At 40.0% G+C, this 17,400-nt stretch overlaps 1 protein-coding gene across 16 annotated transcripts in view; it reads right to left on the bottom strand.

The window, feature by feature from the left end:
* Window positions 1–207: 207 nt before the first annotated feature.
* The window catches only part of LOC105480072 (MLLT10 histone lysine methyltransferase DOT1L cofactor), a 219,205-nt gene continuing 202,012 nt past the window's right edge, over window positions 208–17,400 (bottom strand). For 11 of the 16 annotated variants that reach the window (XM_071070398.1, XM_071070403.1, XM_071070397.1 and 8 more), the window contains 8 exons: window positions 16,959–17,031; window positions 13,838–13,992; window positions 11,527–11,715; window positions 11,020–11,108; window positions 10,528–10,889; window positions 9,399–9,495; window positions 3,589–3,795; window positions 208–1,891 (listed from right to left, as the gene is read on the bottom strand). In XM_071070398.1, the coding sequence (XP_070926499.1) occupies window positions 1,847–1,891; window positions 3,589–3,795; window positions 9,399–9,495; window positions 10,528–10,889; window positions 11,020–11,108; window positions 11,527–11,715; window positions 13,838–13,992; window positions 16,959–17,031 (1,217 nt within the window). In that variant the 3' untranslated portion in view covers window positions 208–1,846. Of the gene's footprint in view, window positions 1,892–3,588; window positions 3,796–7,108; window positions 7,188–8,091; window positions 8,180–9,398; window positions 9,496–10,527; window positions 10,890–11,019; window positions 11,109–11,526; window positions 11,716–13,837; window positions 13,993–16,958; window positions 17,032–17,400 lie in introns of those variants that run through there. The other 5 variants (XR_011608212.1, XR_011608213.1, XM_071070401.1 and 2 more) reach the window with 5 other exon arrangements.

Consider the following 17,400-nt stretch of genomic DNA (forward strand, 5'->3'; position numbering starts at 1 on the left):
TGATCCAAGATCTCTGAGCCCGAGGTGGGTTTGTACTGCACACTGCTTTACAGAATGCCTTGCACATCGTATAGCATTTGCTCATGAGTTTCCATTAACTCCGGGGCAATATACCAGTGCTCCAAACACAAAACACAGGCCAAGACTCCCTGAGGAAGCAACATGGATGTACCCCCTCCATCCTCTCCAAATGAGAATGGCACGGAGTTATAAACATTATTAAATTTTATTAACAAAACTTTGTACACTTTAATACATGTGGAATTTTACATCTAGGTAAAATAACAACACATTCAAAATTTACCATTTATACAAACTGTTACAGAATAACAACCAGTGGGTTAAATAAGTAAAATAAACCACACTGATTTTTTAAATTATCTACAAAATACTTGACTTTAAAATTCCCCTGAACATATAAAAATAAATTAATTTTACTTTTCAATTAAATCTACCAATTAGAAATATTACAAATCAAAATATCAATGTTATCTTATGAATTTTTCACAATACAAAACAGATTCACAAAACTTTATTTACAGAAATGAGGTAAGAACTGTGCAATGTTTAACCAAGAGACATATTGCAGAATTAACATGTTCTTCCAGCTAAGTACACAGTGGAGGTCTAATTACAGCTGGGTCTTTTCCACTAATAATTCACACACCAAAGAACAGTTTGGTGATTACATCCCCCATGGTGGATCACTCTGCGGTACTGTCACATCAAAAGTGTGGCTCCCCAAAGTGGAAGGGCTGTCATACAGGTTTCCCCTGTTTTCAGGAACTCTAGTGGTGAGCTTTTGTTTTAATGGTCAGTAATGGGAAGTGGTTAAAATAAAACAACTCTCTATTCTTACCAAATCCACTCCTTTTCTTGTGACTCATTAGTGGATAAATACCCAGGTAATAGTTTTGCCTGAGCTATCTACAGTGGCACAGAAAGTTCTGAATAAAGGCGGAAGCATGGGAAGGCTGCAGGTGTGAAGGGATGATTCCTGCTGCTCGGAGGACTGACTGTCCCACCCTGCTGTCTAGAGCCCTTGCAGCACAATGGAGGCACTTGATCAAGGGCAAACCCCACCAGCACTTTCCAGAGTGGCCCCTTTCTGAAAGAAGTATTTCGCTTTGAATTGATCTGGTTCCCCCAGCAGCCTCAGAACTCAGTTAACTCAAGGTTTCTTTAAAATATGAGTAGCTCTTAACACTAAAGAAAGCAATTCTCAAAAGAAAATTACCTTTAGCAGATGCAGACATTACCATCCTAACTTGATTACCAAAACTGGCTAAATCCCATTAGAAAGGAAATATTTTTTAACAAAGAATGCCAAGTCCCAGGTGATGCGCTATATATTTGTAATATTGAATCAATGGAACTCCAGAAGAAATTAGTTCCTTGGAATTTGACTTAGAGCAAGCATACTGTAACCCAAACAAAAGAGCGTATTTCAACTTGTACAATAAAATCAAGTAGTTTGTAAATGGAACAAGTATTTAGTTTTGCTATTCGTATCTCCAATTTATAAACCTAGTTGTGTACCAACTATATTCTTGAGTTGATAAACATATTGCATGTAAATTATATCACTTTAAAAACGTATTAAATTTTCTTTCCATGTTCAAAAAATTGGGGTAAGGGGTAGGGGCACGGGAATTCCATTTCAGTGCAACAAAGCAACAAGAAAACTAATCAAAGCCTTACAAGAATGTCCTTGCGGCAATTAATCCTTTGTTGTGCATTAAGTTTCTTGTTGCGTTTCTTCATAGCTGTAGTAAAAGGACTGCAAAGGCAGCCAGATGAAGTGCTAGAACAGCAGGACAGGCAATTTCTAGATGTTTCTCAGGTGTCAACTTTTCTCTTGAGCTACAGGCCCGGTTTTATCACTAAGTCTCTGCAGTTAAACAAAAGAGCAGATGCGTTAGCTAAATCAACTTTTGATAATATACTCCCAATTTGAAACTGAGATAAAATGTGGTATAGAAAGTTATTCCCTTTTTTCTTTTAAGTTGGCAAGGCTACTTGCAACATAATATATAGACATGAATTTACTAGTAAATACTTCAAAAACATTAAATTCAACAGTATAAAAAGACCAAAGAGGTGGGCCCATCTGAGGGACAGAACTTCTAAAGAATGAATGCAGAATTCATCTTCCAAAATCAACTTTTCCACAAAAGTAACATGGTACTGTAGAGAACAAAATTTTTATGGGCCAAGAAAGTCATGGGCTGTGATTCCACATTTGCTATTTGTCCTTGGGCTTTCTTTGCATTTCCTTTTACTAATCTATAAAAAATGGAGTTACAGCCTATTATTACTTTAAAGACTGAAATCAGATGTCACGGTATCTAGCAAGGACCCCAGCACATAGCAGGGTACTGAGCAAACAGCACCTCCCAGCACTGTGTTCCTCTATTATCTCATTAAATTACTGTGATTTTCCATTAAATACATTTCATATTGTATAACCTAGGAAAAGTTTGTAATTAGTGCATTTCTTAACACAAGAAAAAAACTTGTGAAACACAGGGGGAAAAAATGCTACCAAAGAACTCAATACAGAATCACTGAAAATTGCCCATGTCAGCAGAACACTGGAGAGGTAAACGCCGTGTGTGATGACAGGAAGTTGGCGAGACAAGAGGGCAAACAGAAAGCATTGAAGAGTTCATGAAAAACAATCCTCTATTTTGAATAATTCTCATTACTAAGTACAAACTAAAGTTTCTGAAGACTAAAAGCACAGTAAACAAAATTTTCAAAGTAACGGGAAACAGCAAACACTGCAACTTTGAACACTCATTTGCCAAGTCTCCCACCTCAGTCTCTCCCTTCTTCCTTTTCCTGATGTCCAGTCTCCATTCTACATCCCCATAGCCTTCCTCTAACAGGGTTCTGCCCTGAACTGGAATTTAGGGGAAACATTTATACTCCAGTAAAGTAGATCTAACTGAAGGGGAGAATTAATAGAAAGAAACGGCCTTAAAATGGGTTCTCCTGTATGTGTAGAATACTGTTCCTGCATCCATTTTTAATTTAACTTTCACATTGAAAGGGTAAGATGCCATCACTTACATGAAAATAACTAAAAATTTGAATTCCATTATAGATGTGACTGATTTACTTTCTCTTAAGTAATCTGGTAAAATAATTGGATTGTGTGCCCTAAAATGTATGTATTAATCTTGGTAATAAATATACTTAATCAGTAAAAAGCACTTTAGAGTAAAATAAAAATATTTTCAAGTTACATAGACTGGTTCTATAACTAAACAAAGCTTCTCAGAAAGCGCCAACCATTGTCTTTTGATTTGATTGTCCCATATGACTTGCTAACTAAAATATACTGTCATCTTGAAAATTGCTGAATTATAAAACAGCCTTCAAACCTAATGTGCAAATTCAAACTGATACACTTAGGGGATGTATAAATTGGCTTAGATCCTTTGCCTATAATATCCATCTGCTAAAAGCAACGGGTTTTAAGAAGAAATGATCAGGGGAACAGAATTAGGCTGGAAAATGATCATCTCTGATTATTCAATACAGTTCTTGTTTCATTAGATGTAGTAAGGAAAACATACTTACTGCTACTTTCTGACTTGCATTATCTCCATGGATTGTGAGAAATGGGTTGGCGGTAGCTGTGTGAAGTGGGGGTGCCTGTGTACCTGCAAGAAGGTTGTTGATGGGTATTTGTGTTGGTCCAGGGATCTGCAGCTGCTGAAGTTCAGGCTGGTGGTGCTGCTGGTGGTGATGTTGCATTAACTGATACAAAAAGGCTTGATGTTGTTCCTTAGGGAAAAACGTGAGAGAAAGTGAGTTCCCAAGCACAGAATTCAGCAATCAGATGAATCTGCCTTTTGTTTTCTTTCCTTTAATATTAGATATTTGCTAAGAAAGAAAGCAAGTATCTAGGAAAATATGCTGTACTAGATAATAACTATCTGCTATAAAATGTCAATATCTTCAGTGAACAGCTTATTTTTAAAACAGGACACACATAGGAAACTTCTATTAGGTTATCCGTGATGATCAATGAGGGAATGCAGCAGCTTAGAGAAATCAAGGTGGACATTTGAATGTATCATGCGTGGTCAAACCCTTTCCAAACTTAAAACAACTTTAAAGTTCCCGTTCCTGCCTGTCATTAGGGTGCTTTCTTGACACAGTTACAGACCACTCTTTACAGCAAGCACATACTTCATGCAGCATATATTTATAGATTTCCTGAGCGCTTACTAGGTGCCAGGCACTGCTTTTGGTGCTTGAAACACATTGAGCAGGGAAAGGCAAATAAATGAAAACGTTCAAATGTGATTACTGCTCTGCGTCAAGGGAAACAGAATTGTGATTGAGAAAGTCTGGAGGGAGTAGGGTTTAATGGTCAGGTTGTAATTTTAAGCAGATTAGCCAGGGCAGTTTTCATTGCGAAGTTAACATCTGGATGAAGATTTGGAGATGAGGGAATTAGCTGGGTGGATATGGGGGTGGACGAGGATTTCCAGGCAGTGCCAAGGGCCTCCAGAGGGGCAGGTCCAGCAGGATCCAGTAGCAGCAAGGACCTGGGGAGGGTGGAGGGAGCCAGGAGGAAGTGAGAAGAACGCAGAGCTTGCAGTGGCAAGGCATGGCCAGCCTGGCTTGTATTCATAGTAAAATGGGAAGGTTTTGAGAAGTGGCAGAGTCTGATTTCAGGATGGAGTCAATGTGGGGTGTCAGAGTGAGGATGGAGCTGCCATCAGCTGACGTGAGGAAAACGATAGGTGGGGCAGGGTTGTGCAGGAAGATCAGCTGTTTGGTTTTGGACACGTCATGTTAGAAATGTCTTTTAAGATATGCCAGTGGAGGCCCGGCGTGGTGGCTCACGCCTATAATCCCAGCACTTTGGGAGGCTGAGGCGGGCGGATCACGAGGTCAGGAGATCGAGACCATCCTGGCTAACATGGTGAAACCTCATCTCTTAGTAAAATACAAAAAAATTAGCTGGCCGCCTGTAGTCCCAGCTACTCAAGAGGCTGAGGCAGGAGAATGGCGTGAACCCGGGAGGCGGAGCTTGCGGTGAGCCGAGATCGCACCACTGCACTCCAGCCTAGGCGACAGAGCGAGACTCCGTCTCAAAAAAAAAAAAAAAAACCAGTGGAGCTACTGAGTGAGCAGATGGATTACAGGAGCTTGAAGCTCCACAGAGAGGTCTGGCTGGAGATGTAAATCAGCACAGAGATGCTATTTAAGGACAGCGATAGGAGATCACTGAATTCCACCTTGGGCGCACTCAAGAGGGTGAAGAAGAGGACCAAGAAAGGATGCTAAAGAGGAATGACCAGTTATAGGAAGACACCAAGATGATGTGGTATCCTGGAAGCTGAGGGGAGGAAATGTTTCAAGGAGGAGGAAAAGTGATCAACTCTGTCAAATGCTGTTGCCAGGTCACATAAGATGAAGAATGAGAACTGACCACTGGATTTAGCACCATGCAGGTCATCTGGGGGAAGCAGGGTCAAGCAAGAGTGTCGGGCGGAAGCTGTGCGGAGGCTTCCAACAAATTCTCACCTACATCGTTTGATCCCTGTAAATGAACAAACTTTAGCCCACAACACTGGCGGATGAAGGAAAAAGTACAGTCCTTTAGTCCTCATGGTCTCCAAGCAATAATTTGTGCTGAAAATTCCTTAACCAAGTTCTGGAAATGAGACATCTACACGTGCTATTATTAGAGTAAAATCTTGATTAATAGGAAGACACCCAAACAAATTGAGTTTTAGTACTCATATTAAGATGAGGCAACAGATAAGAAAAACAAGATCCCAATCTTAGTGTCAGCATTTTTTTTTTTTCTTTTTTTGAGATGGAGTCTCGTTCTAGTCGTCCAGGCTGGAGTGCAGTGGTGTGATCTCGGCTCACTGCAACCTCTACCTTCCGGGTTCAAGCAATTCTCCTGCCTCGGCCTCCTGAGTAGCTGAGATTATAGGGACACGCTACCATACTCAGCTAATTTTTGTATTTTGGCCGGGTGCGGTGGCTCAAGCCTGTAATCCCAGCACTTTGGGAGGCCGAGACGGGCGGATCACGAGGTCAGGAGTTCGAGACCATCCTGGCTAACACGGTGAAACCCCGTCTCTACTAAAAAATACAAAAAACTAGCCGGGCGAGGTGGCGGGCGCCTGTAGTCCCGGCTACTCGGGAGGCTGAGGCAGGAGAATGGCGTAAAAACCCAGGAGGCAGAGCTTGCAGTGAGCTGAGATCCAGCCACTGCACTCCAGCCTGGGCGACACAGCGAGACTCCGTCTCAAAAAAAAAAAAAAAAAAAAAAATTTGTATTTTTAGTAGAGACGGGGTTTCACCATGTTGGTCAGGCTGGTCTCGAACTCCTGACCTTGTGATCTGCCCGCCTCGGCCTCCCAAAGTGCTGGGATTACATGCATGAGCCACCATGCCCGGCCAGCAATTAAGAATTTATATACACTCATATGCAGTGTGCCTTTAACACCCCTCTAAAAACAGACTGAAAATCATTCTCCAAGCAGCCCAACTACATGAAGAGTGCTCGGGAAATGGGTCTGGAGGAAGCCCCATGACTGTCCACAGGGCCAGGCCTGCCCTGCACCTGAGCCACAACCCCACTTGGGTCTCGGTCCATACTTTCTCCCCTTCTCCAAGTTCTCTATTTCCCATCTCCCCTCTCATCTAACCGTTAACACCCATCTCCCTCCCTTTACTTCTTTTTTTTTTTTTTTTTTTTTTTTTTTTTTTTGAGACGGAGTCTGGCTCTGTCGCCCAGGCTGGAGTGCAGTGGCCGGATCTCAGCTCACTGCAAGCTCCGCCTCCCAGGTTTACACCATTCTCCTGCCTCAGCCTCCCGAGTAGCTGGGACTAGGCACCCGCCACCTCGCCCAGCTAGTTTTTTGTATTTATTTTAGTAGAGACGGGGTTTCACCATGTTAGCCAGGATGGTCTCGATCTCCTGACCTCGTGATCCGCCCGCCTCAGCCTCCCAAAGTGCTGGGATTACAGGCTTGAGCCACCGCGCCCGGCCCCTCCCTTTACTTCTAATTAAGAAAATCAGAAGCATTGAAAGTGGGATTGCTTCAACCCTCCACATAAAACCCACCTCCAGTTGTTCTGCCTGCCCTGCTGGTGCAGTGAAATACTGTTCTCATCTCCTCCTCTGCTAGCACCTTTCTTCTCTCCTATGCCAGAAATGTCCCATCAGCATACACACATGCTGTCACATTCAAAATGAGTCAAAACTGCCCCGTGGTACTACTACATCCGCCTCCTTCTTCCCTTTCCTCTGCTTTCCAAAGTGACATGTCTTAAGGTGCCCATATGCTATCTTTACTTCCTCTCCCTCCCATTTTCTTTTGAACCATTTACGAGGTTTTTACTTTTATCACACCCAAACTGTAAAAAGTCTCTAGACAACCTTTAAGAAACAGTTCCTGCCACCCAGGCTGAGGTGCAGTGGCATGATTACAGCTCACTGCAGCCTCAACCTCCTGGGCTCCAGTGATCCTCCCACCTCAGCCCCCCAGTTAACTGGTATCACAGGTATGCACCACCACGCCCGGTTGGTCAATTCTTTCTTACCCTACCACAGAAGCATTTTACACAGTTGACTCCTCCCTTTCTGGAAACATTTCCTTCACCTGGCCCCTAAGATGCCACAGTGTCCTTGTCTAGGCTCACTGGCCACTGTTTCTCAATAGCCTTTCTTTACTGGCTTATTCTTTTCTAGGGTGTCCAGGACTCAATCTTCATGCTCTAGGAGTCTGCATCAAATCTCATGGCTCTCATCACCTGTGCAGCACTAACCCCAGATTTCTATCTCTAACTGCATCTTTGCCTGGGACTCCAGACACCTACTATGCAACTGTCTTATCTCCACTTGACTTGCACATCTAAAGGGATTTCAAACTTAGTGTGTCCATGACACCTATTTTTCTCTCCAAAACTGGCTGGATTCTGTTCTTCCACATCTCAGTAAAAGTCACTATCCAACCATTCAGAATTCTTCTTTCTCTTGTATGTCCAGCAAACAAGTCTTGTTGGTTCTATCTTCAAAACATCTGGGCTAGGCACAGTGGCTCACACCTGTAATTCCAGCACTCTGGAAGGCTAAGGGCAGATCACTTGAGGTCATGAGTTCAAGACCAGCCTGGGCAACATGGTGAAACCCTGTCTACAAAAAAAAAAAAAAAAAAATTAGCCAGGCATGGTGGGACATGCCTGTAGTCTCAGCTACTCAGGAGGCTGAGGCAGGATAATCACTTGAGCCCAGGAGATGGAGGTTGCAGGGAGCCCAGATTGTGCCACGGCATTCCAGCCTGGGCGACAGAGCAAAACTCCATCTCAAAAATGTAACTATATATACCACAATTCCAGGCAGTTTTCAATACATAGCCCATACTATTTTAACACCTACGTCTCCTGCCTGGGTCACTCCCTCCCTGTTTCCACTTTTGCCTGTCTTCACTCCCCCACACCCTATAATACACACAGACTATTCTTCATATAGCAGCAAAACTAATCCTTCAAAATGTAAATCATTATTTCACTATTCTGTTCAAAACCCTCCAATTCTTAATCCTGAAAAAAATGGAGAATGAAATAAGATAAACAAAACTGAGATTGTCAGTGCCGGGTGAGAGGAGGAGGACTACACAGGTCTTCAGGGTGCTCTCCGCTCTACTTTTGGTACACTTGAAATTCTCCGTAATAGATTTTTTAAAAAATCGCCAGTGGCTTTTCATCGTATTCAAGATAAAGTCCAAATTTCTTGCCACAGCCAAGAAAGGTTGTATGCAATCATCTGAGACTCCCTGCTTGGCTCTGACCTCTCCCACCCTTACCACACTGCTGCTGCCTCCTCTTCCACACACAAGCATGCCCAGGCCTTTGACAGCAGTTGCCCCTTTACCTCCAACATGATTTCTCTCTATGGCGTACTCCCTGAGCTCTTAGGTCAGTCTGTGCTCAAAAGTCACCCCTTGCAGAGGCAGGGCCATCCTATATAAAATGGTCCTCGGTTCCCTATGCTCTTCCCCCCTTATTCCACTTCCTTGTTCTCCTCAGCATTTATCAGAACCAAAAAGCGTTCATCGTGTCCATCCATCTCTTATATCAAAATGAAGCTCCGGGAAAACACACACCACATCTCATTCGGCACTGTGTTACCAGAGCCTATGGAAGCACCATGCCACGTGCCCTGTCACTTTTAAGTTCAGGAGTGAATGTGACATCACTGCAGGTATCACAGCCTGTATACCACATGGCAAGAAAAACTTTTTGGATTATGCATTCAATAATGTTATTTAACAAGGAGAAATCTATACCCACACTGAATATTACAGCTTAGAACACATGCTCCTAATAAAATATTATCAAAAGAAAGAACTTACTGGTGTGAGCTGTTGAGAATTTAACAACTGCTGAAACTGCTGTTGATGAATAAGTAATTGTCTTTGCTGGTCAGAAAGTAATCCTAGTCCTGAGGCACTGAAAAATGATTACAATTCTTACTTTTTACTACACACCTCTAACGCATTTTTAGAAGTTTAAACATGAAAGACAACTTTTCAATTTGATGTTTAATAACTTAAGTACAATTTTTAATCCAAACACTTTGAAAACAATTATGTACAAATTGTGTGTGTGTGTGTATATATATGTATGTGTACAGCTAAACAAGAATTCACATTGTCAAGAAATGTTTTTATTATAAAACAAATAGGCCCTACCTTATTTTATGGAATAGAAATTTACATGTGTTTCTAACAGGCATATGTAATAATTTATCTTTAATTATTCAAAGATAATTTAACTCACACTAAGTAAACACATATTTGAAACAAAGAATCCAAACATACTACTGATTTGACTTATCCTTTTCTAATGGTCCCAATGGTAAAACTAAACACCAATGAAGAGAGCTAGAGGAAACAGCTTTCTAGTACCCACTGCAAATCCATTTAAAAGTATTTATTCCCCCAAAAGTATGTTTAATAACAACATAGTATGTTTAATAACAACATAGCTCTAGTCCCCTAGTTTTGAACAAGCATTCAAATGTAGTTCCAGTACAGTGAAACCAATGAGTCTCACTTCCTGGGAATTCAGATAAATAAATGACCTTTATCCTATACCAAAATCTTTGATTAGAATATTAAAAATATTACATACATTTTAAGAAACTAATATTCATGTTATCTCCACTATATTACCTTTCTTCAGAATTTGATACAGGAATTCAATATACAAATAAGAAAAACTAGTATTTAAAAATAGACGTCACAGATTAAGACTAATTTTCAGCACAAAACATATTTAATGCTGTCACTATAAGTGAATTCATTTAAATCTAAGTTTCAAAAATAAATGTACTCTGTGTATAATATACTTAAAATTTTTGGCAGACTTCTTAAGGTATATCTACAAAGAAACACATTGAAAGCCCCAATCTAAGGCATAGACAACACTGGTACTCCGTTAGTTACACTAAAAAACCCAAAACATACTTAAGTTTCTTACCTGTTAGTCAGTGTAGCTGGCATTGGATGTGTTGCATTAGGTGGTACAGTTGTGTGAGTGAGAGGGGTAGGGTTCTGGGACATTGTGACAGGAGTCTGCATAACCCCATTTAAAGCTCCTACAATGCCATTAATTGCCAGTTGGTTACCTGGCAAAGCTCCAATTATTCCACCCACTGCAGACACGGCAGGAATGGTGGAAGTTACAGGCTGCATTCCACTAGCTAGTGCCCCCACTGTCACACCATTGACCTGCTGAACTCCACTCACTCCTGAGCCTTGTTGAGCCGGACTCTGCCCAGCAGGAGGTGGGGTAGAAAGAGCTGATGAGCTGCTGGTGCTTTGTCCACTGGAGGTTAAGTCCTAGCGTAAGAAGAGAAACTAAATTTAAAGAACACAGTAAAACTGTTTAAAATAATTTAAAACCATTTGACATAATATACTATTATTTACAAGTAAATCACACAGATGAAAATAACCACACAAAAATTACCTGATTTAATACAGGAAGAGAATTATCAGGTAAAAAGCTGTTTCCTATATGAGGGCTCTTACTGCTGTTCAAGGAATCAGTAGTAGGAGCTAGAATAATAAAAGACAAAAAGAAACCTATTTACCCTATTAAATTACATTATGTGTAAGATTAAAGGCTTATTTAAAAGCTTATGCTGAAGCCCATATCAAAACCACTTAAACATCAAATCTTGCTATTCCTAACTGACTTAAACAGGAAAAAAAATCTATATTGAATACCATCACTTTAAATCAATAATGAGATCATTAGACATTTAAGTAAATGTTACCATTATATTATGGACTAAGGAAGTTACAGTAAATTCAAGTTGATCACTTAACAGGATTCTTTATGCCCTTGAAAAACGACCTATCATTCCTTTTCTACATCTTCATATAACTGGTGACCAATTATTACTCACTTATAATACAAATAACATTGAAAGCCTATTTTCTTTACATACAAAATAAATATTTTCACACTTACCAGTCTGTGCTGAAAATGTGTGTATTTGATGAGACGGACTAGGATTTGCTGTTATTGTTGGAAAAGGCACTGAAAGCTGTGCATTCAATAACTGAAGCCGTTCCTTTTTGGCAGTCAAGTTTTTAATTTGTTCCTCTAATCTTCGGTTTTCAACTTGAAGTTGGTGTAATGACTTCAGCATTCCTAAAACTAGCACACATTTGGATAGTTTTTAATAACAAGTACACACATGAGACTAAGTATTTTACACAGTGCCAGTAACCTTAGAAATTAAGTTACAATAGAACAGTAGAAATTCTGTAAAGTGTTTCTAAATGATTAAGTTTTGTTCCTAAATTTGTATGTGGGATTACATTTCCTATCTATGTATTTTTATAAGCACAAAGGCAAAGTGTTCCTGGATGTACCTTCTGGAAACTTTGTTGCCACATACCAAAACACACACACCAGCATCAGGTAATTTTCCATTCTCAGTGAAAAGTGATGACATTTTATTTTTGTCAAAATAAAAGCCTATTAAAAATTCAAGAGCCTGTCACTATTTTTCATTGAAGTCATATATAGAATGGTTAAGGATCGCACCAATACCCTTTACCAAAATAACAAGCACATGTTTTTGTTTGTTGTTCCATTTAAACGAAGTGCTGCCATCAGACTTCCTGGCAGGAAGCCCCTAATCCCAGCTGCTCAGCATGTTGCTCTGCAGGTCACCCAGCAGGGAGCGCTATGTGTGCGCCCAGCCACGTCTCCAGTCCTGGAGAAAGGCGCATCCCCTGTGAACAGGCTGGCTTTCGGTCTGGCCCCCATCACCTCAGGTACTTCAATTCCTTCCACAACTTGGACCTCCCAACTAACAACACAGAGTGTTACTGTTAAGATTTTTGAAGTGTCCATCACATACTAAAAAGTTGTATTTGTTTAACATGACCTCAGGGCCTTCAGAAGATACAACTCCTCTGGTACAGACACATCTGGCCATTTCCCAAGGATTTAGCTTTTATCCCTTCCCTCCAAGATCCCACAAAGAGATCTTAGTGGGCCCAAATGAGATGCAATAAGACTAAGCTAAACCTATCCTCCAGCTATCGTGTTTAAAGGATTAGCCCGGCATGAAATTTCCTCACAATTACCATTTTTTGTCAGGTTACCATTCACAAAATACCAATTTATGGCACTTAGCCAACAATAAGCAAAATGTTTCAATAAAATGAAGCAGCAAAAGTTTATACTCCAAAATGACGAAAATCACCTATTTTTCCCTAAAATTAAGACAAGGCCACATCTCCAGCTAACCACCACCTATTTTAACTCTGCATTTTACACCCATGGCCCTAACACTTAAAATGGTGAAGATACTGAAATATAGATATATAGTACATGCTCTATAATCCAACAGATGATAAGCATAATATATATTAATTATAGATTTAATTCAGTAATTATTAGTCTTCCTCCAAATTATGAAGAAGCTAGCCGGCCATACTTGACTATATGTTTTTTTTGTTTGTTTTTTTCTAGAGACGAAGTCTCGCTCTGTCGCCCAGGCTGGAGTGCAGTGGCGCGATCTCGGCATCCCCTGAGTTCACGCCATTCTCCTGCCTCAGCCTCCCGTGTAGCTGGGACTACAGGCGCCCGCCACCATGCCCGGCTAATTTTTTTTTGTATTTTTATTAGAGACGGGGTTTCACCGTGTTAGCCAGGATGGTCTCGATCTCCTGACGTGATCCACCCATCTCGGCCTCCCAAAGTGCTAGGATCACAGACGTGAGCCACTGCACCCGGCCGACTATATGTATTTTTTAAAGTAAGTTTTCCAGAGGTGAGCAACGTTTTCTTCAAACAATTAGGCTAAGAGAAGACAGTGCTCATATATTTTAGTAAACTGGTAAGAACAAAGTACAGTGGAGACACAAAGTACCGATATGTATAATCATGGTAAGCACCGAGACAATGCTATATATGAGCCAGGCAGTGGTCCTAATATTTTTCATGTCATTTAATCCTCACAATAACCCTCTGATATGGGTGCATTATTATTCCCAATGGTAAAAATAGGAGACTAAAGAACTTTAAAAAACATGCCCAAGATTATACTATTAATAACAGGTAAAGACAGGATTCAAATATAAGCAGTAACACTATAGAATCTCTTCTATTAAACCACTACCTTATACTTTCTCTCACTGTATTATATGAAATGTATATCATAATCCCATTACTACTCTGGATGAAAAGTGACTTCTGCATCCATCTGCCTGTTTGTCCATCTGCCCATCCGTCTTGACTTACACGTAAGAAAATGAATACTTACTGTCACTAGGAGTACCCTGTTCTAATAAAAACTGCTGTCCTTCACTCCACTGCCTCTCCAAAAGCTGTTCTATGCTGGCTGCTACTGGAGGCAGATTTTCCAAACTGCTGTTGCCTGGTTGATCATAGCGAATCTGTAAGCTGCTTACAGGGGATCTGTTGAAAACAATTCTCAAGTTAAAAAGAAGGGGAATGCTTTTAAGAGAGTGCAGTTTCTTACCTAAGCTGATCCCTTTTCTCCTGTATGAGTTATAACATCAAGCTGCCTATGCCAGAAGTATCAGGTTCCTGGATTTAGAAAACCATAATCTACCCTAAAATTGAGTAATTATCATTCTTCCTCCCAATATTATAGAATCAAGGGAATAGCTAGCCATCATAGATAATTAAAAACCACTAGAAAATATAAACACACCACCAACAATCTCTGAAATAGGCTGTAAAATAACTTGGTATGGCATAAGACAAAAGGGTGAAAGACAAAATTAGACTTAAAAATAATTTTCCAGAAGAGAAAAGAGTTCCACCACTCTGCTTTGATATATTTGCTATCACAATAACCCTGAACAATTATAATACTGTGAAAGATATTTGAATTTACAACCAACTAAAATCTCAAATAGCACTAAAAAGAAATGTTTAACAATCTTGAAGCAGCCTTTTGTTATAAATTAAAAATTACTCATTTTCAAGTATTTTCACAATTAAGAAATAAGACCAAAGCATTTTTTTTCTTTCATTTCTGGAAATAGAGTCTCACTGTCAGCCATGCTAGAGTGCTGTGATGCAGTGATGGCTCACTATAGCCTTGACCTCCTCGGTCCTGGGTTCAAGCGATCCTCCCACCTCAGCCTCCTAAGCAGCTGGGACCACAAAATCACACGCTACCATGCCCAGCGCTTTTTTTTGGCGGGGGGTGGGGGGGGGTAGCGGGGAGGTTGGGCAGGGGAGACGGAATTTCACCACATTGCCCAGCTTAGTCTCCAACTCCTGGGCTGAAGTGTTCCTCCCACCTAGGCCTCCCGAACTGCTGGGATTATAGGAATGAGCCACCATGCCCAGCCCCCAAAGCAATTTTCATTCGATCCTTTTACATGAATATTTCTAAAATGTCTTAGATCTATACTTGAAATGATAAACAACCCTCTAAAACAAATAGTACTTGTATTAAGATGAACATGTAATGTTCTCTCCACTTTTTGTTTTAAATTAGTAAGTGTGGCCATTTCTGATCTCCAGCTACCATGCTAACATAATACATTTAAAGAGCTTTAGAATTTCCAATGTGTTTGTATATATCTCATATGATCTCCACAACAACCTAGTGAGAAGTTGAAGCCTGGTCCATTTTCAAATGAGGAAACAGGATGGAGTTTTAGTGACTTGTCCACACACTGCTGGTGAGGTGACAAGAGCTGGGCTACACAACTCAGGTCTTCTAACAACCCACTAGAATTCTTGACACTGCCTTAATATGCTGCTCTACAAAATTTTCGTAAGATGTTAAACAAATGGGGTTTTTATTCCATATGTAAACATTATGGGCTACATACAATTGGCCATCCCTCTGCAAATAGTACATTATGCCAGAATAATTTAGGCTGTTACATTTCAGGCTGATTTCTAAAGAGTAATATAAAGTTGGAAATAATATGCTAAAAATAATTTAGTACCATTTGTTAAGTCCCATTTCACTAATGAAAAGGAAACACTATACTAAGCAAAATAGCACTAAGAGATTTTTAATAATTTCTCGGTAGCTTGTAGTATTTCAAGTTTAAAAGGGGGACAGAGAAGTGCTCTTCCACTAAACACCGAGCAAACATCCATTAACTTTCTTCTTTGAAAAGAAAAACAACATAGAAGTAATCACAACATAAAATCACAGACTAGTTAGATAATTTTATCACTGTGTTCTTCAGATTCCTGGTTTCCAAAGAATGAATATTTGATTTTCTGCAGAGTTCAATCAGGGAAAATAACACTACTTTTAGTTCACCCAGGAATTATATAGGAAAAAAGGCACCACTAGAGATGTACCATTAGAAAATAAAGTTAGTGGTTACTGAACTAATCTCTATGATAAAGAAGATGTTCCTTAACAGACATTCCCCAAATATATCAGCAATACTGTTATTCATGATCTGTCATCACATGAAAAAGTTCATTTTGGAAAAAGAAAAATTTGTAGACATGGAGTCTTGCCATGTTGCCCAGGCTGGTCTTGAACTCCTGGCCTCAAGCAATCCTCCCAACTTGGCCTCCCAAAGTGCTGGGATTATAGACATGAGCCACGACGCCTGACCAAAGTTTTCATTTTTAATCACATTTCTCCCTTACTTAGAAGAAAGACCCTAGAATGGGTTTTTCTCTTACTCTCCTTTCTCACCCATTCTCACCCAGTCTAACACCATGCTTGAGGGAGGGTTCCTAAATTAGAGAACACGGAGAAAACAAAGAGAAGGCACAGAAGGGAAATAAAATTAATAGATAGCCATCACCAAAGTTCCATTCTCCCCTACAAACAGACACAGTATCTCATACAACATTCTCCCCATTTAGAACAGAAGGAATATGCAGTTTGGTAACCCCAAATATACTAATTATATTTTAATAAATGGTACCTGAATACTGTCATAAAATAATTTCAAAAAACTTGTAATACATTTGCTATAACTGATTCAAACAATTTAAGAACTAGTAGGAATTTAGTGATCTACCACAGGACTTTACTGAATTAGGAACTGGAGACTAAGGGATTAAGTGCTATACCTATAACAGAGCTAAAACGAACCCAAAGTTGAAAGTCTTGGGTCTACAACTTTAAGAGATCTTGAAACTATTTTATGATCAAAAAGAATTATTCAAATCAATATACAAGTAATAAATAAGAGTTCGAACTGATTGGAAACCAAAGGAAAGGGATTTGTTTTACTTAGAAATCTAATGGTGTTTAAATTAGTATTTAAATTAATTTGGAATCATTTTTCTTGTCTAGACATGCTTCTTATCTGTAGAATGCTTTTATAACCTCACAAATGTACACTCTACTGATATGAGATAAGAAAGTTTCCAAATCTCAGTTTCCTTTGCCTATACTTTGCAGTGTAAATAGTGCTTACCGTGGCGAGAGACTTCCTCGGGGTGAGCTTCCTCTGCCAACTAGGTTGCGGCTATTGTCTCCAAGATCTTGATCTGTAGTGTAAATATTTCAGAGCTGATAAAGTGACTCTCACTAGATAAGAGGTTTTAAACTCTTGCCCTGATTTTTCCTAAAACATACATTAAACCTTTACCACTATCTTTGCAGTTCCCATGAAAGGAGAAGATCTAGCATGCTGCTAGTTTAGAATTGCTGAACTGTGGCATGTAAGGCGTTGTCCCTACACGTTTTTGTGGGTGTAGAAGGCCATGGATTATGTTCTGTTCTTTCATTCCTTTCAATTTTACAGCACGGAAGCGTGGTTTGCATTTGCTGTACCCTCCCCTCAGCCACTTTTAATTTCTACGGTTAAAGTAATGAATCACAGCTGTGGACAGCTAATCTGTATGCTTATCACAGCA

The sequence above is a fragment of the Macaca nemestrina genome, chromosome 9 (assembly GCF_043159975.1).
Source record: "Macaca nemestrina isolate mMacNem1 chromosome 9, mMacNem.hap1, whole genome shotgun sequence".
In the NCBI taxonomy this organism is placed as follows: Eukaryota; Metazoa; Chordata; class Mammalia; order Primates; family Cercopithecidae; genus Macaca; species Macaca nemestrina.